Source organism: Ovis canadensis, chromosome 8, assembly GCF_042477335.2.
Source record: "Ovis canadensis isolate MfBH-ARS-UI-01 breed Bighorn chromosome 8, ARS-UI_OviCan_v2, whole genome shotgun sequence".
Lineage (NCBI taxonomy): Eukaryota > Metazoa > Chordata > Mammalia > Artiodactyla > Bovidae > Ovis > Ovis canadensis.
Genome location: NC_091252.1, coordinates 63938684 through 63964497, shown reverse-complemented (window position 1 = coordinate 63964497; position 25814 = coordinate 63938684). Strand labels below are relative to the sequence as shown.

The 25814-nt window shown below is 38.3% G+C and overlaps 1 protein-coding gene across 1 annotated transcript in view; it reads left to right on the top strand.

The window, feature by feature from the left end:
• Nucleotides 1-23520: 23520 nt before the first annotated feature.
• Nucleotides 23521-25814, top strand: part of LOC138444639 (protein LEG1 homolog) — a 30645-nt gene continuing 28351 nt past the window's right edge. Inside the window, exon 1 of the mRNA XM_069597983.1 lies at nucleotides 23521-23575. Coding sequence (XP_069454084.1) covers nucleotides 23521-23575 — 55 coding nt within the window. The remainder of the gene's footprint in view (nucleotides 23576-25814) is intronic.

Genomic DNA, 25814 nt, shown 5'->3' with positions numbered 1-25814 from the left:
GGGCAGTCTTACCTCTAGGCCTTTTCCTTTGCTTTCTTTCCACCAGGAAAAGCTCTTTGCTCAGATAGCCATACAGGTCAGTCCCTCATTTCCCTCAGGTTTCATCATACAAATGCCTGCCCTGACCACACTGCCTCATAGTGGAACCTCAAACCCAACCCCACCTGGTTCTTCCTGTCTCCTTCCCATTTTCTTTTTCTCCCTAATAATTTTTTTCTATCTAACATGCTATGTATCATCCTGAAATCTTTGAGAGTGGCATTGATTTCTGTCAGTACACTGACATACAATATTGTTTATCATCACCATATTGGCCAGAAGTAAGTGAAGATATTTTTAAGGGATTCAGTTCAGCTTTTTTCTACTCCATGAGTCCTTTCTCCACAGCCCAAAGGACCACTGCTGCGGTTTTACGAGCCACTGTGTATATGTGTTTTGATTATAACTTGAGAAATGAAGAAATGACTGCTAGTAGCGTCTGTGGAATCAGCGTACCCACTGAGAGAGAGACTGGACCTAGAAGACTTTATTACTTGACCTACTCATGTGTTGTCTGGTGGCTCAGATGGTAAGGAGTCTGTCTGCCTGCAATGTGGGAGACCTGGGTTCAGTCCCTGGGTTGGGAAGATCCCCTGGAGAAGAAAATGGCAACTTCTTGCCTGGGTAATCCCATGGATGGAGGAACCTGGCAGACTACAGTCCATGGGGTCGGAAACAGTCAGAATCAACTGAGCGACTTCACTTTCACTTTTTCACTTTAAGAGGACTTGTACTATTTTTAAATCTAAGCACAATATCCATGACTGCCACAATTGTTTATTATGTGTGTGTGTGTGTGTGTGTGTGTGTGTGCAGCCACTCAATCATGTCTGAATCTTCTGTGACCCCATTTAGCCCACTGGGCTTCTCTGTCCTTGGGACTTTTCTGGCAAGAATACTGGAGTGGGTTGCCATTTTCTCCTCCAGGGGATCTTCCTGACCCAGGGATCGAATCTGCATCTCCTGTGGTTCCTGCTTTGATAGGTGATTCTTTAACACTGAGCCACCAGGGAAGCTCAAATATTTTATTAAGAGTGTAAAATCACGACTCTTTATAGCTATTGTGGAGACAGTATATTGAAAAAGATTCAATACCTACTGTACTGTACAACTGAAAAAGAAATAAATTCATTCAACTACAAACAGTGTTTACTGACATCTACTGGATTGTTTTACTTATAACTTTATAAATTGTGAAAAATTTAAAATACATTTAAGTCTGGACTGAATCAAGTGTACTTTATTCAGCTTCTTTGGTAAGTAGAAGTTTATTACACACTGTTTATTATATATATTATATATTCTGTTTATTACATACTCTCTCTTTTATGTATTGGAGCCACACCAAAGAATGCCCTTTAGGTAACTAAGCTGAGGGTCCTTAGTCTCTGTAGCTTCCCTATGCTGATGTGACTCACACTCTTTTTTTTTTTTTAAATTTTTTATTTCTTTTCAGGTTTAGTTTTTTATTTTTTAAATTTTAAAATCTTTAATTCTTACATGCGTTCCCAAACATGAACCCCCCTCCCACCTCCCTCCCCACAACATCTCTCTGGGTCATCCCCATGCACCAGCCCCAAGCATGCTGCACACTGCGTCAGACACAGACTGCCGATTCAATTCTTACATGATAGTATACATGTTAGAATTCCCATTCTCCCAAATCATCCCACCCTCTCCCTCTCCCTCTGAGTCCAAAAGTCTGTTATACACATCTGTGTCTCTTTCCCTGTCTTGCATACAGGGTCGTCATTGCCATCTTCCTAAATTCCATATATATGTGTTAGTATACTGTATTGGTGTTTTTCTTTCTGGCTTACTTCACTCTGTATAATTGGCTCCAGTTTCATCCATCTCATCAGAACTGATTCAAATGAATTCTTTTTAACAGCTGAGTAATACTCCATTGTGTATATGTACCACAGCTTTCTTAGCCATTCATCTGCTGATGGACATCTAGGTTGTTTCCATGTCCTGGCTATTATAAACAGTGCTGCGATGAACATTGGGGTACATGTGTCTCTTTCCATTCTGGTTTTCTTGGTGTGTATGCCCAGCAGTGGGATTGCTGGGTCATAAGGTAGTTCTATTTGCAATTTTTTAAGGAATCTCCACACTGTTCTCCATAGTGGCTGTACTAGTTTGCATTCCCACCAACAGTGTAGGAGGGTTCCCTTTTCTCCACACCCTCTCCAGCATTTATTGCTTGCAGATTTTTGGATCACAGCCATTCTGACTGGTGTGAAGTGGTACCTCATTGTGGTTTTGATTTGCATTTCTCTAATAATGAGTGATGTTGAGCATCTTTTCATGTGTTTGTTAGCCATCTGTATGTCTTCTTTGGAGAAATGTCTATTTAGTTCTTTGGCCCCTTTTTTGATTGGGTTGTTTATTTTTCTGGAATTGAGCTGCATAAGTTGCTTGTATATTTTTGAGATTAGTTGTTTGTCAGTTGCTTCATTTGCCATTATTTTCTCCCATTCAGAAGGCTGTCTTTTCACCTTGCTTATATTTTCCTTTGTTGTGCAGAAGCTTTTAATTTTAATTAGATCTCATTTGTTTATTTTTGCTTTTCTTTCCAATATTCTGGGAGGTGGATCATAGAGGATCCTGCTGTGATTTATGTCTGAGAGTGTTTTGCCTATGCTCTCCTCTAGGAGTTTTATAGTTGATGTGACTCACACTCTTAATTTTTTTTGTCATTTCTTGATAACAGTGCTATGACAGTGCACACGAGATACTGCCAGGATTCTCTTGCTCTGCATCGTGTTTTTTACCCCTCACTAAGCTAAGCAAGCTTGGTGCTGGGTAAGCCTAATGTGTCTTGTATATTGGTTGACAGTCTGAAACAGAAGCTTATTCTAATGGTCTTGTCCTTGTAAGAATATAGAATAAACATTTAAAATATTAGACAAACAGTTTAGGCGCAACAGGAGAGAAGATTGTAAGATAGTAATAATTAAGTCATCACCCAAAATGCAACAAAAAAGACAAAATGAAGTATAAAAGAGATATTAAGAGACATTCAGATGAGTTTTAGAAGGCATAATATTTATTATAGAAAAGGAAATGGCAACCCACTCCAATATTCTTCCCTTGAAAATCCCATGGACAGAGGAGCCTGGCAGGCTACAGTCCATGGGGTCTCAAAAGAGTTGGACACAACTTAGCAACTAAACAACAATAATACTTATTTAATTAGAGTTAGAGCAAGAGAAATTGGGAGACTAGCGCTCAGCTGAGGTAAGGCAATATTCAAAGAGGTGATACTTGAGAACTCTCTAGAATAAGTAGACAAAATCGGTTCTCATTAAAGTACAAAATATCTGAGGAAGGACAAAAAAAAAAAAAAAAAAAAAACAATTTCCCAACACATGATATAAGTGAAATTTGAGAAGACGGCTACCAAGTTAAGGCCGGGCAAACAATAAACTTTACCAAGACCAAAAGAGAAGCTGGAAGCAAGGGTTATGGGGGAGACACTCTTAACATCCATGAACCAGAATAATTTTTAAAAGTAGGAATAAAGAAACTTCTACAAGTAAACAAAAACAGGGAGGGCTTACAATCAGTTGACTTCAGAACAAAACTATATAAAGGATGCACTTCAAGAAAGAAAATAAATCCAGAAATGAAGATCTGAGAACCAAGAAAGAATGATACATTAAAAGAGAATTCACTGAATGGGAGACAATGTTTGCCATAGACACATCTGACAAAAGAATTGTATCCAGAGAATATAAATATAACTCCAACTTCCCCGGTGCTCAAGCAGTAAAGAATCTGCTGGCATTGCAGGAGACCTGGGTTCGATCCCTGGAATGGGAAGCTCCCCTGGAGAAGGGAATGTCTACTCTAGTATTCTTGCCTGGAGAAGTCCATGGACACAGGAGACTGAACGGCTGCAGTCCATGTTTTGCAAAGAGTAGGGCACAACTGAGTGATTAACACTTTCACACATCGTTAAGTAAAATGCTGATAGCTTAATTTTAAGAAAGGATAGAGGACTTAAGTGAGCATTTCATAAACAATTATGTCCAAATTTATAATGGGCATATGTAAATGTGCTCAGAAACGGCAATCTTTAGGAAAATGCAAATTAGAGCTACGATGACATATACCATTACAAATTCAGCAGATGTCTAAGATTTTCTTTTAATGACAAAAACAAGTTTGAAGAACATGTAGAGTAATCAGAACTTGCACATATTGCTGGTGGGAGGTTTTTCTTTTCTAATATTTATTTATTAATTTGGCAGTGTCGGGTCTTAGTTGTAGCATACCAGATCTTTGCTGTGTCATATGAGGCATGCAGGCTCTGTAGTTGTGGAAAGCAGACTTAGTTACTGTGAGGTATGTGGGAATCATAGTTCCCCAACCAAGCATTAAACCCATGTCCCCTGCATTGCAAGGTGGAACTTTAACCACTGGACCACCTGGGAAGTCCCACTGGTGAGAGTTTAAACTGATACATCTACTTTGGAAAACTACAGTATCTACTAAAGATAAACAAATATCTACTCTATGACTCAGCATTTCCACTCCTAGGTGTAAATCAAACTCCAATTAAATTAATTAAAAAGAAACTGAGTACATCAACCTAGCAAAAGACATGTAAAAAAGATGTTTGTAGCAGCTGTATTCACAATAGCTTCAAGCTGAGCATGGTCTATAGCCATGAGCCATAGAACAGACAACTAAACTGTGATGTAGCAACATGAGTGTGATGATATATGCAACAATGAATATATTTCGAAACCATGATGTTGAATGATAGAATTCAGACACAGGAATAGTATATGCTGCATGATTCTTTTTATGTTACATTTACAAGATGTCAACCCTGTTTTGTGCTAATGGAAGGAAGTCTGTGGTTTGCATTTGGTTTGGTAGTGACCCAGAAGAAGAAGTCATGGCACTTGTGGGTATGTCATTTAGAAGATGCTAATATATTACAATGAATATATAATAAGGCTCAAGGTCTACTGGAAGTCAAATCCTGGATTTGGAATTGAACTCATGTCCCCTGCATTGGCAGGCAGTATCTTAACCACTGGACCATGAGGGAAGTCTCCTGACATTTTACATGATTGGATAATCCAAAGAGGATATCAAAAAGGCCAACCAAAATGAAAACGTAGCAAATCAATGAACTGTGATAACAGGGACAGTGAAAGGGGAGTCAAAACAAGAATGGAGTTGTAGACGAACAGCTGACCGGGAGAAAGTTGGCACTGCTGCCATTTGAGAGACCTTGAGCACACAGTCAGAGGAACCTGATGAAGGCACAAATGAAGAAAGCGGGTGTGAGGATAAAGAGGCCTCCACAAAGGCGGTGACAGAACAAATGTTCATATTACAGGGACCTTCTGAGATATTTCACAACATTGGAAGTGTAAAATGCTGGATGCTGATCCAAACTTAGAAAAAAAGTATGACAATTCACCAAGGTATACTTGCTCTTTATTGTAAGATATATGACGAGAAGAAGGCAGGGACTGTTTGTACTATTTCAGATGCGTTTTACCAAGAGACATGACACTCAGTTCTCAATGGTTTCCAGTTTTAAATTGTAGTGTACTAGATAATTATTAGTTTTACTATTTTTTGTTTGCTTGTACATTTATAAATGACAGTTTTGAGGCTTCCCAGATGGCCGTAGTAGTAAAGAACACCCCTGCCAATGCAAGAGACGTAAGAGATGCCAGTTTGATCCCTGGATCAGAAAGATGCCCTGGAGGAGGGGATGGCAGCTGACTCCAGTATTCTCGCCTGGAGAATCACATGGACAGAGGAGCCTGGTGGGCTACAGTCCATAGGGTCCCAGAGTCTGACACAACTGAAGTGACTTAACACATGTACATAGCAGACATGATTCTTTAATGTTTAGACAGAATTTTTAAAGATCATGAAACACTTTTAATAGCTCCCATTGACTCTTAAGAGCACTTTGTACAACGTCAGCTTGCACAGTCATTTTTATGGTCCCCTACTTACTACCGTGTAAAGCAGAGTGAGGGCCAAATTATAGAGGTATATAGTTTGATGTTTCGGCAATAAATATATTACAGTTTTAAAAATTGCTAAGAGAAAATGTTGCAACTGTATTATATAGTAATCGTTATCAAAATAAGAAGCAAATAATTAGTGACTTTTGGGAATGGTGTCAGGCAGAGAACCTGTCAGGTTCAATTCAGTTCAGTTGAGCTCAGTTGTTCAGTCATGTCTGACTCTTTGAGACCCCATTAACTGCAGCATGCCAGGTTTCCCTGTCCATCACCAACTCCCGGAGTTCACCCAAACTCATGTCCATCGAGTCGGTGATGCCATCCAGCCATCTCATCCTCTGTCATCCCCTTCTCCTCCTGCCCCCAATCCCTCCCAGCATCAGAGTCTTTTCCAATGAGTTAACTCTTCGCATGAAGTGGCCAAGGTATTGAAGTTTCAGCTTTAGCATCAGTCCTTCCACTGAACACCCAGGACTGATCTTTGGAATGGATTGGTTGGATGTCCTTGCAATCCAAGGGATTCTCAAGAGTCTTCTCCAACATCACAGTTCAAAAGCATCAAATCTTCGGTGCTCAGCTTTCTTCACAGTCCAATTTTCACATCCATACATGACCACTGGAAAAACCATAGCCTTGACTAGATGGACCTTTGTTGGCAAAGTAATGTCTGTGCTTTTGCATATGCTACCTAGGTTGGTCTTAACTTTCCTTCCAAGGAGTAAGCGTCTTTTAATTTCATGGCTGCAGTCACCATTTGCAGTGATTCTGGAGACCCCCAAAATAAAATCTGACACTATTTCCACTGTTTCCCCATCTATTTCCCATGAAGTGATGGGACCAGATACCATGATCTTCGTTTTCTGAATGTTGAGCTTTAAGCCAACTATATCACTCTCCTCTTTCACTTTCATCAAGAGGCTTTTGAGTTCCTCTTCACTTTCTGCCATAAGGGTGGTGTCATCTGCATATCTGAGGTTATTGATATTTCTCCCAGCAATCTTGATTCCAGCTTGTGCTTCTTCCAGCCCAGTGTTTCTCATGATGTACTCTGCATATAAGTTAAATAGGCAAGGTGACAATATACAGCCTTGACGTACTCCTTTTCCTATTTGGAACCAGTCTGTTCCATGTCCAGTTCTAACTGTTGTTTCCAGAAGCAGAAGATATTAAGAAGAGGTGGCAAGAATACACAGAAGAACTGTACAAAAAAGATCTTCAAGACCAAGATAATCACAATGGTGTGATCACTCACCTAGAGCCAGACTTCCTGGAATGTGAAGTCAAGTGAGCCTTAGAAAGCATCACTATGAACAAAGCTAGTGGAGTTGATGGAATTCCAGTTGAGCTATTTCAAATCCTGAAAGATGATGCTGTGAAAGTGCTGCACTCAATATGCCAGCAAATTTGGAAAACTTAGCAGTGGCCACAGGACTGGAAAAGGTCAGTTTTCATTCCAATCCCAAAGGAAGGCAATGCCAAAGAATGCTCAAACTACCGCACAATTGCATTCATCTCACATGCTAGTAAAGTAATGCTCAAAATTCTCCAAGCCAGGCTTCAGCAATACGTGCACTGTGAACTTCCAGATGTTCAAGCTGGTTTTAGAAAAGGCAAAGGAACCAGAGATCAAATTGCCAACATCCGCTGGATCATGGGAAAAGCAAGAGAGTTCCAGAAAAACATCTATTTCTGCTTTATTGACTATGCCAAAGCCTTTGACTGTATGGATCACAATAAACTGTGGAAAATTCTGAGAAAGATGGGAATACCAGACCACCTGACCTGCCTCTTGAGAAACCTGTCAGGTTAGACCAGTTAATGTGCACGAATCAATAGCTTCTTCTCCTCACACCAGACTCTCCTGCAATCTATTGATGATGCATATTTTCCATTATTCTAAGGCCATGAGGTGGGGGTAGGGGGGGTCATTACCCTTGATTACTTCTTTCTAATTGTGTCTCACGCCCATCTACTGCTGTACATCTCTTTCTCGCCTTTGCATAGACTCCTTTTCCTGACTCGTACCTCAATGAACTCAAGTGAATGGCAGTGTTCAAATATCTCCTCTGTGAATGCTGCAAGATTCACTCAAGCAGACACCACCATCCCCATTTCTCCTCTACTACTATAGTTCATAAGACAGAATTCAGTGTTGTGAATATTTGTTTGCATGTATTTTCACCGAGTTCCTGGTATTCAGGCAGTTTGTGTCATTTGTCTTTGTGCTTGGACTGGCACACTGCAGGTATGTAATACACGATTTTTGAATGAATAAATCTCTAATGCTGTATAAATTCAATTTACTATGCTGCCTTCAACATAGATTGTTATTTTAAACTTTCTCTAGTCTCATGAGGACATAATAGTTAAATGAATGCGTGAAATGAAAGACTTTGTTCACTGACAAATAAAAGTGAGACTTGACCAGTGGGGTATCTTTCAAGACACATCCCGGGGCCATTTTTTCCAGGGCTTACAAAACATTTAGAAGACTTAAATAAAATGCTAATACCATATGTAATGCTTTTTGCACAGGATATAAATTTAGCATATATATATATATATATATATATATATATATGATTTGATAAGCACTGAGAGCATTGATTTTGGAGTCAAGTTGACCTGAATTCAAACCTAGATTTGTCACTTACTGGTTGAGTGATCAAAGAAATGGGACTTCATCTCTTTATTCATAAAATAGGGTGGAGGGGGCAGCAAATGTCTCTTGAATTACCATGGATGTGAGGTATGATGACAGAGGCTCATGGAGCACCACCCAGTATCTGGCACTTGATATGAGCATAACTTAACAATCTCTTTCCCCCATTTCTTTCCTCTTTTTTTTTCAGATTGCAATATTGTTGATGTTTTCACTATCCATACTGTATATTATTGTTTTATTTGAAATAATCTTTTTGAGCATTTGAATTATGTCAATAGAAATAATCTATTTTCTTTTTAAAAATTGAATTATAGTTGGTTTACAGGGACTTCCCAGGTGGTGCTAGAGGTAAAGACCCGCCTGCAAATGCAGGAAACATAAGATATGTGGGTTCGATCCCTGGGTCGGGGAGATCCCCTGCAGGAGAAAATGGCAACCCACTCCGGTATTCTTGCCTGGAGAATCCCATGGACAGAGGAGCCATCAAAGTGATTCATATATGTATGTATGTATGTATGTATGTGTATATATATGTATATATTTTTTAAGATTCCTTTCTGTTATCAGTTATTACACGACTTTATTTTTTATTTTATTTTTATTTTTACTTTATTTTACTTTACAATACTGTATTGGTTTTGCCATACATTGACATGAATCCGCCACGGGTGTACATGAGTTCCCAAACATGAACCCCCCTCCCACCTCCCACCCCATATCATCTCTCTGGATCATCCCTCTGCACCAGCCCCAAACATCCTGTATCCTGCATCAAACATAGACTGGTGATTCATTTCTTACATGATAGTATACATGTTTCAATGCCATTCTCCCAAATCATCCCACCCTTTCTCTCTCCCTCAGAGTTCAAAAGTTTGCTCTACACATCTGTATTACATGACTTTAAATATGGTTCCCTGTCATATGATAGGACTTTACTGCTTATATATTTTATTTAATATAAAGTTCCTAATTTATCCACCCCCCATTTCCTTTTTCGTAACCATAAGTTTGTCATCTATGTCATGTCTGTGAGTCTATTTCTATTTTGTAAATAAGTACATTTATATCATTTTTTTAGATTCACGTAAGTGATATCACATAGTATTTGTCTTTCTTTGTCTAAGTTCACTTAGTCTGATCATCTCTAGGTCCATCCATGTTGCTGCAAATAACCTTATCCGTTCTTTGTATGACTAATATTCCATCGTGTTGCATCTCCTTTACGCATTCATCTGTTAATGGACACTTAGGCTGTTCCCTTGTCTTGGCTATTGTAAGTAGTTTCACAATGAATATTGGGGTGTATGTGTCTTTGTAAATTAGAGTTTTATCTGGATATATGCCCAGGAGTGGGATTGCTGGATCATATGGCAACTCTATTTTTAGTTTTTGAGGAACCTCCATTCTGTTCTCCATAGTGGCAGCACTAATTTACATTCCCACCAACAGTGTAGGTGGGCTCCCTTTTTCAATACTCTCTCCAGGATTTATTATTTGTAGACTTTTTGAAGAAGGCCATTCTGACTGGTATGAGGTGATACCTCTATGTAGTTTTAATTTGCTTTTCTGTAATAGTTAGCAATGTTGAGAATCTTTTCATGCGCCTGTTAGCCATCTGTATGTCTTCTTTGGAGAAATGTCTATTTAGATCTGCTGCCAATTATTTTTTATATTGAGCTGTGTTATCTGTTTGTATATTTTGGAAATTAAGCCCTGGTCAGTTGTAACATTTGAAAATATTTTCTCCAAGGAATTGTTTATTTTCAAGTTTTTTTTTAATCTGTATTCAATTCTTGTTTATTCATCTGTAAACTTGCCATGAAAAATTTAAAAAAACACAGGCAAGCTTTCTTTTGTCCCAAGTAATTATTAACTATTATTTCTTTACATGTATACCAGTCCTCACTGCCATGATATGTGTATTCAAGGACTAAAATCTGTTGTTCTTATCTGATTTCAAACAGTTGAGTAAAATAAATAGTGGTTCAAAATCTATGCCAGTTCTAGCAATTAAAATAATAGTTATCTGTAACAGGTGTTTTAAAATATCAATTTAACTTTTAGGGATAAAGTGGGTAAAATTAAGTCTGTTTCTTGTGTATAGGGAAATTTTGTCCCTCCTTATGGGTAGAGCAGTTGAACACTGTTTAATGCTCAACATATTAAATCCTATTTTTCATAAATCGAAGAGTTGTGAATACATTGTGTATTTCACTTTCATATTATGTAAGCATTAGAACTAATGCTTAGATTCCAGTTTATATTGTTTTCTGTGTTTATTTTACTTTAACCTAATTCAAAATATCTGATAAAAATTTTGGCATGTGACTGAATTCTAACATTGGAAATGAAGAGAATGGTTCATCATAGGGATGACCACTAGATGGTGCTGGTTGCCTAATTTATAAATCTAAGCCATTTTTCTCAAATGTTTGCTTCTCCCTTGTCTTCACTGATGTTTTCCAAATACAATATCTTAGTCATGATATCAGTAAAATTAGAGCTTATATAAACCTAAATTTGGAACATCTAAGTTATTTATAAAATGTTTCTGACTCTCCAATCTTTTTTCTTCATGTCCTAAAAGGTAAGAGATAGTTTATACCTTTCAAACCTAGAACTTAGTTATAATATCTAAATACTTATTCTCAACATAATTAAAAATGCATAAACTGCCTCCTTCTATTAAATAGACATTTTTACTGTTAAGAGTACAAATGATTCAATTATGGTATAACTTGGTTCAGCAAGACACTTCTATTATCGAGCTAGGCTGAAAGGGTAACTGTCAAATTTTCTATTATAAACTGTTTCTTCTTTCACAATATAACATAGGAGCTGGAGAAGGGCCAAAGCAGGTTCAGAATACTAGAACTTGGGGAAAGAAATTTTGATTATGTCTGAAATCCACAGAATTGGAAAGGCAAAATTCTGGTAAAGCAGTTCAAATTATTGTTTCCATTAATCTGGCAGGCTTTCAAGTTTAATTTTTTTTTTTAATGTTCAAAAGCACTGAAGAAAACAGAAGTAATGCAAACCCAGGAAAGGAATAGAACGGCTACATATTACCTCCAGGTCAGTCAAAGAATATGTTGCAAAGGACACATAGAGAGGTCAGTCCAGTTGTGGGAGAGCCATAAAGGTGTCTGGTTAAGTGTTGTTGCAGAAACATTGGATGAAATATCTCGAAGTCACACTTCCTTTTTTGATCATGCATTGTAATGGCTTATATCTAAGACTGAACTTAGAATGCTTTGTCTAGCCATACCATATAAGGTAAAAATCAGAGAATGTGTAGAACCTATGGAGTAAGCTTCCCAGGTGATATTAGTAGTAAAGAACCCACCTGTCAGTGAAGGAAATATAAGAGACACAGGTTCAATCTCTGGGTTGGGAAGATCCCCGGGAGAAGGGCATGGCAACCCACTCCAGTATTCTTGCCTAGAAGATCCCATGGACAGAGGAGCCTGTCCTATCAGGCAAGAATGTAGGGATTCACTATGTTTAACATATATCGATCTCACTCTGGATAGTTGATGGCTTTAGATTATGTGACTTATTAATACTCAGTCTTTTGTTGTATTTTATTTATGTATTTAAATGTATTTGCTTCTTTTAATTGGAACACTCAGTTTTGATGGCACACACTTCTGGTATTATATGATAACAAGCAGTTTTATGTTGTGTTTATATACAGAATGTTAGGCAGTGATGGTCTAGTTAACCTGGTTTTGCTCTTATGCATTGCCTCCTTTGTCATATCATACTGCTAGCTGCTTTTACTCGAGTGTTGTGATTACATGTATTTCTGTGACCCAAATATGCAGATATTTACTTTCCATTACATTTTTAAGAGTTATAGGCAGAAATTGGTAGTAATTAGCTTTTAGAGAACATCCTTGCAATTTTTTTGCTTTGGGAGGGAGGGTCCATGACTTCTTTTTCACACATTATTTTCTTTCTGTTTTAATTTATAAACACAATATAATAGTTTCAGGCTTTGTTTCCTCAGTGATTATTATATTAATAAAATAGAAAATTTAATGGCATTTCTGGAGGAAATATATGAGACTGAAAGTGTGTTTTAACATCGAGTAGAAATGATGATTTGAAGTAGTAAGACTAATATTACTCATCATTTAAAATATCACCAGCAACTTTCAGGAACAAGCCAACCTATGAGTTCAATCTAAGAGTTCTAATAAGTTCAATCTATGAGTTCTTCACTAAGCCAATAAAATTACTGGAAGATGCCTGTGCATTCCCACCTACCTAAGAGGAAGGATCTTGTTAATATTTAGGCAACAGTAAAATCACTCCAAAAATCAACTTTATTTATGCATATAATTTTACAGTCTTATAAATGAGGGAGGAACTCTGTGGTTGTTAAATATATGTAAAGCCTTTCATACTTAAAATGCAGGAAAAAGCTTAGGCAATATTTAGAGGAGCCTGGTGGGCTATAGTCCGTGGGGTTGCAAAGAGTAAATAATGGCTGAGAAACTGAGAAAGCACACACCCGGTGTTAGATATGCATCTGGAATGGACTAAAGAGCTTTCAAAGTGTATCATATTCATAATGGCTAGAAACAGGTTTGCAGTATATGCTTATGTGTTAGTTTTTCTGTTAGAATGAGAACTGAGGAAAAATACAGCATTTAATATAATAACATCTGAAAAATAAACTGATTTATAAAAGTATAGCAAACCTGTGTTTTCCATAATCAAATTTAAACCATGTCTGCTCTCTACAACAAGCCTTATATTTGGCAAACAAATGTTCAATTTTAAGAACCACAAAATTGTTTCTGATCGTCTCTGCAAAAACAGCTTCCACAGTTTTATCTATACAGGGAGTTTTCATAAATTGGAAATTTCGGTTAACTAAATCCCTCCATTTCCATCCTTCAGGATGTTGTAGTTTCATCTTTAATTTAGCTTCTAAAGAAAGGACTAGATGAGTATTCATCAATACTTTGTTGAAGAGAATGGATCATGATACATCACACTATAACATTATTATGACAATATTACATTTTCATTATGGGAATATCAATTCTTAGAACAATGTACAGTTCAACATATCAAATATCTTACCTATTTTTAAAACAAAATATTGCCCTTTTATACCCCAATATAGTTAAAATGCAAGAAGAGAAGAAAGAGTGGCAGTTATTCTTCTCAAACAGATGTGGGCAGATATTTAGGCAGGTTGCAGTTCAGACTCTGGGAATTATCCTATGAAAAACCTGCTTCAAAACTGAAGACATCTGAGAATATTAAAATATAGAACTATATACTTCACCCTCCTGATTTCCTGGATTCAGTGACAGTTTTCCATGAGCTGTGTTCCTCCAGCCCTAACAATAATTCTTCAGTCACCTCAGTTCAGTTCAGTTCACTCGCTCAGTCGTATCTGACTCTTTGCAACCCCATGAATCGCAGCATGCCAGGCCTCCCTGTTCATCACCAACACTTGGAGTTCACTCAAACTCATGTCCATCGAGTCAGTGATGCCATCCAACCATCTCATTCTCTGTCGTCCCCTTCTCTTCCTGCCCCCAATCCCTCCCAGCATCAGAGTCTTTTCCAATGAGTAAACTCTTCGCATGAGGTGGCCAAAGTACTGGAGTTTCAGCTTTAGCATCAGTCCTTCCAAAGAACATACAGGACTGATCTCCTTTCAGATGTACTGGTTGGATCACCTTGCAGTCCAAGGGACTCTCAAGAGTCATCTGCAACACCACAAATTAAAAGCAAAGAGTAAGCGTTTTTTAATTTTATGGCTACAGTCACTATCTGTAGTGATTTTGGAGCCCCCAAAAATAAAGTCTGACACTGTTTCCACTGTTTCTCCATCTATTTCCCATGAAGTGATGGGACCAGATGCCATGATCTTCATTTTCTGAATGTTGAGCTTTAAGCCAACTTTTTCAATCTCCTCTTTCACCTTCATCAAGAGGTTTTTTAGTTCCTCTTCACTTTCTGCCATATGGGTGGTGTCGTCTGCATATCTGAGTTTATTGATATTTCTCCCGGCAATCTTGATTCCAGCTTGTGTTTCTTCCAGTCCAGCGTTTCTCATGATGTACTCTGCATATAAGTTAAACAAGCAGGGTGACAACATACAGCTTTGAAATACTCCTTTTCCTATTTGGAACCAGTCTGTTGTTCCATGTCCAGTTCTAACGGATGCTTCCTGACCTGCATATCGGTTTCTCAAGAGGCAGGTCAGGTGGTCTGGTATTCCCATCTCTTTCAGGATTTTCCACAGTTTATTGTGATCCACACATTCAAAGGCTTTGGCATAGTCAATAAAGGAGAAACATGTTTTTCTCGAACTCTCTTGCTTTTTCTATGATTCAGCGGATGTTGGCAATTTGATCTCTGGTTCCTCTGCCTTTTCTAAAACCAGCTTGAACATCTGGAAGTTCATTGTTCATGTATTGCTGAAGCCTGGCTTGCAGAATTTTGAGCATTACTTTACTAGCTTGTGAGATGAGTGCATTGTGTGGTAGTTTGAGCATTCTTTGGCATTGCCTTTCTTTGGGATTGGAATGAAAACTGACCTTATCCAGTCCTGTGGCCACTGCTGTGTTTTACAAATTTGCTGGCATATCGAGGGCAGCACTTTCACAGCATCATCTTTCAGGATTTTAAATAGCTCAACTGGAATCCCATCACCTCCACTAGCTTTGTTCGTGGTGATGCTTTCTAAGGCCCACTTGCCTTCACATTCCAGGATGTCTGGCTCTAGGTGAGTGATCATATCATTGTAATTATCTTGGTCTTGAAGATCTTTTTTGTACAGTTCTTCTGTGTATTCTTGCCACCTCTTCTTAATATCTTCTGCTTCTCTTAGGTCCAGACGATTTCTGTCCTTTATCGAGCCCATCTTTGCATGAAATGTTCCCTTGGTATCTCTAATTTTCTTGAAGAGATCTCTAGTCTTTCCCATTCTTTTGTTTCCCTCTATTTCTTTGCATTGATTGCTGAAGAAGGCTTTCTTATCTCTCCTTGATATTCTTTGGAACTCTGCATTCAGATGCTTATATCTTTTCTTTTCTTCTTTGCTTTTCACCTCTCTTCTTTTCACAGCTATTTGTAAGGCCTCCCCAGACTGCCATTTTGCTTTTTTTTACATTTCTTTTCCATGGGGATGGTGTTGATCCCTGTCTCTTGTACAATGTCACAAACCTCCATCCATAGTTCATCAGGCACTCTATCAGATCTAGTCTTTTAAATCTATTTCTCACTTCCACTGTATAATCATAAGGAATTTGATTTAGGTCAAAACTTGTGGTTTTCCCTACTTTCTTCAATTTCAGTCTGAATTTGGCAATAAGGAGTTCATGAACTTAGCCACAGTCAGCCTTTGGTTTTGTTTTTGCTGACTGTATAAAGCTTCCCCATCTTTGGCTGCAAAGAATATAATCAATCTGATTTTGGTGTTGACCATCTGGTGATGTCCATGTGTACAGTCTTCTCTTGTGTTGTTGGAAGAGGGTGTTTGCTATGACCAGTGGGTACTCTTGGCAAAACTCTATTAGCCTTTGCCCTGCTTCATTCCATATTCCAAGGCCAAATTTGCCTGTTGCATTCCAGTCACCTATAATGAAAAAGACATCTTTTGGGGGTGTTAGTTCTAAAAAGTCTTGTAGGTTTTCATAGAACCATTCAACTTCAGCTTCTTCAGTGTTACTGGTTGGCGCATAGACTTGGATTACCGTGATATTGAATGGTTTGCCTTGGAAACAAAGAGAGATCATTCTGTCGTTTTTGTAATTGCATCCAAGTACTGGATTTCAGACTCTTTTGTTGACTATGATGGCTACTCCATTTCTTCTAAGGGATTCCTGCCCACTGTAGCAGATATAACGGTCATATGAGTTAAATTCTCCCATTCGAGTCCATTTTAGTTCTCTGATTCCTAGAATGTCGACGTTCACTCTTGCCATCTCCTGTTTGACCATTTCCAGTTTGCCTTGATTCATGGACCTGACATTCCAGGTTCCTATGCAATATTGCTCTTTACAGCATCGGACCTTGCTTCTATCACCAGTCACATCCACAGCTGCGGATTGTTTTTGCTTTGGCTCCATCCCTTCATTCTTTCTGGAGTTATTTGTCTACTGATCTCCAGTAGCATATTGGGCACCTACTGACCTGGGGAGTTCCTCTTTCAGTATCCTATCATTTTGCCTTTTCATACTGTTCATGGGGTTCTCAAGGCAAGAATACTGAAGTGGTTTGCCATTCTCTTCTCCAGTGGACCACATTCTGTCAGACCTCTCCACCATGACCTGCCCGTCTTGGGTGGCCCCATGGCATGGCTTAGTTTCATTGAGTTAGACAAGTCACTGTTCCATGTGATTAGATTGACTAGGTTTCTGTGATTATGGTTTCAGTGTGTCTGCCCTCTAATGCCCTCTCGCAACACCTGCCATCTTATTTGGGGTTCTCTTACCTTGGATGTAGGGTAGCTCTTCACAGTGCTCCAGAAAGTGCAGCCACTGCTCCTTACCTTGGATGAGGGGTATCTCCTCACGGCCACCCCTCCTGACCTTGAACGTGGAGTAGCTCCTCTCGGCTCTCCTGCACCCACGCAGCCACCTCTCCTTGGTCTTGGAATTGCTCCTCTCGGCCTAACTTCAGTCACCTAAGTTTGTGTTAATATTTCTACCTGCAACGAGAGTGGTAACTGTTTTGCTAACTAATTTCTGATTGATGTCTGTCAATCAGACACATGTTCCAGACTACATTCTGCTACAAGCATGTAGACTGCATTTTTAGAGTACAGTACTCTCTTGTATATGTGTGTGTAACTTTGTTATATGAAAGCATATATTTGTGCTAGTAATAATATATAATTTTTCTCAACTTAGTTTTTAATCAGCATAGTTTTTCTCTCAGTAAAATGTTAGAGATAATCAGTTTAAATCATAAATCCTAACCTTAATGGCAGTTATGTATTTTAATAAAACACCCTGTTAGAATAAAATAAAGATCAAGTTAATACTATTTTAGAATAAGATGTCAAGTGAAGTGTTATTCAGTAGTATGCTTATTATACAGAATAGTTTCAGAGTAAGTTCCAAGGAAGAAAAGCAGAGCAGTTGCTATTGTTGGTGTAAGATAGTCCTCGTGTTTTTTAGGTGTTGGAGCAGAGTGCACAGTATGTAATATTTGCAATAAAAATGAAGTTTCTTTTATCTTTCTGCCCTTCACCTCTTTAGTCTGAATCCATCCACCTGATAGAAGATGACTTTCATTCATTTTATGTTTACATTCCAGTTGACAGGAGTGAAGGAAAAGTTCCTAAAATCTTGAAAGATACGTTTGAAAATTCTACACATGACTCTGCTCATGTGTAGGTAGAATCTGCTCATATTCCACTCGGCACGTCACTGGGCTGTATCTAGTCAACAGAGATGCTGAAAAATAGAAGCTTTGTTCAAAGTATGTATATGGAAGGACAAATGATGCAGTGAGTATTATGGATAAAAAATATTGAGTTATATTACTGTGAGAGAAGGGAGAAAGTGAACATGGAGAAGAGTTAGTGGTCTTTGTCGCCAGCTGTATTCCTATCACTCTCATAGAGGCACCTGTACTTTCCCCACAAGTCTAACAGTCTTGCCAATTCCCTCATCCAAGGAAACCAACTTAAACCCTTGTACCTGCTGGCTAACCAGTGTTTAAAGTTTTAAGTGCTGTGTGGTCCTGCTAATCTGATCCAGGTGAACTCTTCATGGTAGAATTAATGATAAATGGAAAAAAAAACTTTTTCTCTGTTCCTACTAATTGATATGCAATAGAAAGAGCATATCTAATTAAAAACTTTCCTTCTGAAAATGAATGCATGGAAAGGTCCCAAATTACCTGGGTTTTGGTAACTTTGTATTATGAATTCAAGGCAGAAAGTGCTTCTTGGAGGCGAGTGGTGGTCTCTTATAACTCCGCTTACAGATTGGCTACATTCAGTTTAAATCCCTCTCTTGTGTAGAAATTTGAATTTAACAAATACCAAAATTTTGAAAATTTCAGTCATTTCTTCTAATGTCTCAACTTTTCTTTGAACAAAAAAAGTTAGTCTGTTACATACCTGGCTATAATTTATACAAATATTTTGCCAGAGCAGAGCAAGAATCGCTAGGTTTACAGACTGAAACACCTAACTATTTTTTACTTTTCCCACAAATGCTTACACAAAGTCAAAGCCACAAATTTGGGACACTTCTTCCTACCTTATTTTTTTTCTTTTTTTTTAAAGAATTATATCAGATTTGAATCATTGGTTCCAAATTGGGAAAGGAGTACGACAAGGCTGTATATTGTCACCCTGCTTATTGAACTTCTGTGCAGAGTACATCACGAGAAACGCTGGGCTGGAGGAAGCACAAGCGGGAATCAAGATTGCAGGGAGAAATATCAATGACCTCAGATACACAGATGACACCACCCATATGGCAGAAAGTGAAGAGGAACTAAAGAGCCTCTTGATGAAAGTGAAAGGGGAGAGTGAAAAAGTTGGCTTAAAGCTCAACATTCAGAAAACTATGATCATGGCATCTGGTCCTATCGCTTCATGGCAAATAGATGGGGAAACAGTGGAAACAGTGGCAGACTTCATTTTTTGGGGCTCCAAAATCACTGCAGATGGTGACTGCAGCCATGAAATTTAAACACACTTACTCCTTCAAAGAAAAGCTATGACCAACTTAGATAGCACATTTAAAAGCGGAGACATTATTTTGCCAACAAAGGTCCAACTAGTCATAGCTATGGTTTTTCCAGTAGTCATGTATGGATGTGAGAGCTGGACCATAAAGAAAGTTGAGCACTGGAGAATTGATGCTTTTGAACTGTGGTGTTCGAGAAGACTCTTGAGAGTCCCTTGGACAACAAGGAGATCCAACTGATTCATCCTAAAGGAAATCAGTCCTGAATATTCATTGGAAGGATTGATGCTGAAGCTGAAACTCCAATATTTTGGCCACTCGATGTGAAGAACTGACTCATTTGAAAAGACCCTGATGCTGAAAAAGATTGAAGGCAGGAGGAGAAGGGGATGACAGAGGATGAGATGGTTGTATGGCATCACCAACATTCAATGGACATGAGTTGAGTAATCTCCAAGAATTAATGATGGACAGGGTGGCCTGGCATGCTGCAGTCCATGGGGCCGCAAAGAGTCAGACATGACTCAGTGACTGAACTGACTGATTGACCCACTTTTAACATCAAATGCTTTATGATACCTACCTTATAACCAGTAATTGATAATACAGAAATATAAGCTACCTATATTCTAATGAAAATATATCAGGATGCTTCAGTTGACACATGAAAGAGAATTTGAAGTAAACTAATATTAATGAAATATGAATTTTAATATGTAAATGGTCAATCACACTATTCCTATAAGAGGAGTAACCTAAATAAAGCAGCTACAAGTGTATAATTACTTGTATTTTTTTAAAGGAGGAATAAAACAAACCATGAATGGTTTTCACATTAATGATGTCATTCTCCACCCAGATAAACTATTAATTACCTAGCAATGTATTATAACAACCTTTCCTAGAGTTACCTCCTCATGATATTTAAGTAAATATTAAACATGCAAAAATATACTGTTTATAAATTTAATGGAATTAAGACCTAGACTCAAATAATTATAAACAGGTTTTTCAACTATATAAATTGTCAACCAGACATGGATATATGACATTTTTTCCTTGTGGTTGATATCTCTGTAATTTGTCCAAAAGACTTTTACCTTATCTTCCCCCTTCCCTCTTTCTCTCCTCCCATCCCACACTAAATGCTATTATTTCCTTGTCCTAGGGAAGAGTAGCATCTAAGTGAGGAATGAGGTCCTCTAAAACCATATGACTGTAATATAAGAAATACTCCTGACTCTCCTTTTCAGCTGTGGTTCCCTCTACATTCTCATAGTACTCTGTACTTATGATAGCTTTCATTGTATAAGCTATGGTCACTTATCTGCTTATCAGTATTTCTACAGACTGAGCTCCAAGAAGCAGGAACAATGTCTCTTTCAATATTAAAGTCCTAGTGTCTAGCACAATGCCTGCTTCCTTTGTTTTGTTGTTTTTTTCCTACTTTATTTTTATTGGAGTACAATTGCTTTCCAATGCTGTGTTAGTCTCTGCTCTACAATGAAGTGAATCAGCTGTACATATAACCCCTCCTTCTTAGATCTCCATCCCACCCCACTCTATCCCACACATGTAATCATAAGAGAGGACCAAGCTGAGCTCCCTGTGCTTTATAGCAAGTTCCCATTAGCTATCTATTTCATACATGGTAGTATATATATGTCAATCTCAGTCTCCCAATTTATCACATCTTGCCGCCGTGTCCATATATCTATTATTTACATCTACATCTCTATTCCTGCCCTGGAAATGGTTTTGTCTGTACCATTTTTCTAGGTTCCACATATTTTCATTAATATATGATATTTGTCTTTCTCTTTCTGACTTACTTTACTCTGTATGACAGACTCTAGGTCCAATGGCATCTCTTCAAATGACCTAATTTTGTTACTAATACTATGCTAGGTAATGTTCCTTTGTATATATGTACTACATCTTCTTTATTCATTCAAATATCATTGGAAATTTAGGTTGTTTCCATGTCCTGACTATTGTAAAGAGAGTTACAATGAACATTGGGGTACATGTCTCCTTTTGAGTTATGGTTTTCTTAGGGTATGTCCCCAGTGTGAGTTTGCTGGCTCATATGGTAGTTCTATGTTTAGCTTTTTAAGGAATCTCCATACTTCTCTCCTTGGAAGAAAAGTTACGACCAACCTAGATAGCATATTCAAAAGCAGAGACATTACTTTGCCAACTAAGGTCCGTCTAGTCAAGGCTATGGTTTTTCCTGTGGTCATGTATGGATGTGAGAGTTGGACTGTGAATAAGGCTGAGTACCGAAGAATTGATGCTTTTGAACTGTGGTGTTGGAGAAGACTCTTGAGGGTCCCTTGGACTGCAAGGAGATCCAACCAATCTGTTCTGAAGGAGATCAGCCCTGGGATTTCTTTGGAAGGAATGATGCTAAAACTGAAACTCCATTACTTTGGCCACCTCACGCGAAGAGTTGACTCATTGGAAAAGACTCTGATGCTGGGAGGAATTGGGGGCAGGAGGAGAAGGGGACGACAGAGAATGAGATGGCTGGATGGCATCACTGACTTGATGGACTGAGTGAACTCTGGGAGTTGGTGATGGACAGGGAGGCCTGGCGTGCTGCGATTCATGGGCTCACAAAGAGTCGGACACAACTGAGAGATTGAACTGAACTGAACTGATACTTCTCTCCACAGTGGCTGTATCAATTTCATTCCTATCAACAGTCCATGAGGGTTCCCTTTTCTCCACACCCTTTCCAGCATTTAGTGTTTGTAGATTTTTTGATGATGGCCATTCTGATCAGTGTGAGGTGATACCTCATTGTAGTTTTGATTTTCATTTCTCTAATAATTAGTGATGTTGAGCATTACATGTGCCTCCTGGCCATCTGTATGTCTTCTTGGAGAAATGTTTAGGTATTCCATCTATTTTTTAACTGGTTTGTTTGGTTTGTGTGTGTGTGTGTGTGTGTGTGTGTGTGTGTGTGTGTTTGTGTTTTGATTGAACTCTATAGTTGCTTGGGGGCTTCCCCAGAGGCCTGGGGTAAAGAAGCCACCTGCAGTGCAAAAGCTGCAGGACACCTGGTTTTGATCCCTGGGACGGGAATTTCACTGGAGGAGGGCATGGCAACCCACTCTAGTGTTCTTGCCTAGAGAATCCCATGGAAGAAGGAGCCTGATGGGCTACAGTTCATAAGATCACAAAGAGTCAGACATGACTGAAGTGACTCAGCATGCATTCATGAGCTGTTTGTATATTTTGGAGATTAATCCTTTGTCCATTCCTTCATTTGCAAGTATTTTCTCCCATTCTTAGTGACCAAAAAATGTCAACTGACTTATTGGAAAACTTAATGAATAAGAAGCTTTTAGAACATGTTTTAGAAATGCAGGGCCTCCTCAACTAGCTCATCTTATTGAGGATTTTGAATTCATTTTTGTAGACATGTAGACACACAACATTAACTTTGTTCCTGTACCCAACATTGTCAGAACTCCAGCAATTCATTTACATTAACTAATTCCAAGATAAGCTCATTTAAAAGAAGGAACACTTTTATCTATTTACGATAGAGATGCCAACTTGGCTGTACATTCATGCTTTCAAAACATGGCATTTGCCCCTGCAGAGGTATCTACTGAAGAAGCCGGATTACTCAATAAAATCTGTACAGGAGAAATCAACTGTTTGAGTTTAGGGGCTTGAATCATTAACTGTTTGGGCTTAGGGGCTTGGGTCATTCTGATGAATCAAGTCTTTGAAGATAGATTAATAGGAGTCCTGTTACATTTCTCTGGTCTTATAAGGAATACAAGACAAAGTATTTATTTTCTCTGAAGTTATTAGAAAAAGTTTCATCTGCTGTTAACATAACTCTTCAGACTATTATAAGCTTTTTTTTAAATTTCTGACATAGTTGCATAGTGTACACTGTTGTGGAGCTTTATTCTTTTGCATGTAGCCCTTCAGTTTTTCAAACAAAATTTTTGAAGAGACTGTCTTTCCCCATTGTATATTCTTGCCTCTTTTATCATAAATTAAGTGACATATAAGTGCAGATTTATTTTTGGATGTTCTAGTCTCTTTCATTGATCTCTTGTATCTGTTTGTGGGCCAGTGCCATACTGTTTTGACGACCATGGCTTTGTCGTATATTTTGAAAACAGGGGGAACCATTGTTCTTCTTTCTCAAGGTAGCTTTGGTTATTTGAGGTCTTTTTTGGTTCCATACATGTTTTAGGATTATTCTAGTTCTGTGGGAAAATGCGTTGAGTATTTTCACAGGTACTGCTTTGGATCTGTAGATTGCCTTGGATAGTATAGTCATTTTGACAATATTGACTCTTCTACTCTAAGAACACCATATATCTTTCCATCTGTTTGTGTCAACTTCAGTTTATCAGCATTTTTTAGTTTTCAGAGTATAAGTCTTGTTCCCTATATGTGTGTGTGCTAAGTTGCTTCAGTTGTGTCCAACACTTTGCAACCCCATGGACGGTAGTTGTCTGGCACCCCTGTCCATGGGATTTTCCAGGCAAGAATACTGGAGCGGGTTGCCATGCCCTCCTCCAGGGAATCTTCCCAATCCAGAGATCAAACCCAAGTCTCCTGGACCTCCTGAATTGCAGATGGATTCTTTACCACTGAGCCACTAGGGAAACCTTTAACCTCCTTGGTATTTATTCTTTTTAATGTGATGACAAATGGGATTGTTTTGTTAATATCTCTTTCTGATCTCTTTTGTTGGCACACAAAAATGAAACGTAAAAGATGATTTTTTGCAAAACTTCGTAATAGCAAATAGTGAATATGGTATTATTGAATGTACATTAAAACAGTATAACCCATGGTATATATTGAAGTATATTCACAACCCAGGAAGTTGTACTATGTTTATTTTATATTCTTTATATACCTTCAGATTATATATATATATGGAATACATATACACACATACATATACAAGAAGGGACTATGAACTGAGATATATATATATATATATATATATATATATATATATATATATACATAAAATGATCAGTCTGAGCAATCACAGCAAATTAATACCAGAATTACTTTTAATTCAATCTTATTTGAAACAAGGTTGTTTGAATGAGGCACACTATTGAAATGTCAGGGATGAATTAGTGGAGATGGCTAGTTATGAGGTGAGAAGGAGTGGGGAAATTTTTCCTATGAAATTGAATGTGTACATCTTGTTGGCAAATATACCTGGGTTACCCTACTGATAGTCATAATTTGTCTCTTTTTCCTCTAAAGTCATTTAGTCATAATGGGAAGTCACTATGGGAAAGAAGTTAGAAACATCTACTCCTGCCACATGGCTATTTTGCTTCCAGTTCACACTTTCGAACTCATGGAGAGTCTCTCATTTCAGATGATGTAGAAAGAGGAAGGGGAAAAATCTCTCCACATTGCCTGCACACCTGTTAGTTTTGCATGTTACACTGGCAAAAACTGGAAATAGACTCCCATAATCTTCAAGTACAGACCTGATGGAAAATGGAGGGGGAGGAATATTCCAGTGGGAAGAACTTTAAATAATGCATCTGCTTCTTCACTTTGCTTAGATGGCCATAGGTACAGATCTACACTACTTCAGTGTCAGTAGTCAGAGACTTTAAAAGGACATCAGTGGTGAAGATGGCTTGGGGGATATCATGCAAATATTTCAGCAACTTAATTTTCCTCTAACCAAGCTGATCTGAATATTACTTCTGCTGAATCAGTTCAGTTTATTTGCTCAGTTGTATCTGACTCTTTGCAACCCAATGGACTGCAGCATACCAGGCCTCCCTGTCCTTCACCAACTCCTAGAACTTGCTCAAAATCATGCCCAGCGATTCAGTGATGCCATCCAAGCATCTCATCCTCTGTCATCCCCTCCTAAGCCTGCCTTCAATATTTCCCAGGATGAGGGTATTTTCCCAATGAGTTGGTTCTTTGCATAAGCCAAAGTATTTGGAGTTTCAGCTTCAGCATCAGTCTTTCCAATGAATATTCAGGACTGATTTCCTTTAAGATGGAATGGTTGGCTCTCCTATCAGTCCAAGGGACTCTCAAGAGTCTTCTCCAACACCACAGTTCAAAAGCATCAATGCTTCGGTGCTCAACTTTCTTAATAGTCCAACTCTCACATCCATACATGACTACTGGAAAAACCATAACTTTGACTAGATGGAACTTTGTCAGCAAAGTCTGTGCTTCCTGATAAGCTGTCTAGGTTGGTCATAGCTTTTCTTCCAAAGAGCATACATCTTTAATTTCATGGCTGCAATCATCATCTGCAGTGATTTTGGAGCCCAAGAAAATAAAGTCTGTCACTATTTCCATTGTTTCCCCATCTATTTCCCATGAAATGATGGAACCAGATGCCATGAACTTAGTTTTTTGAATGTTGAGTTCTAAGCC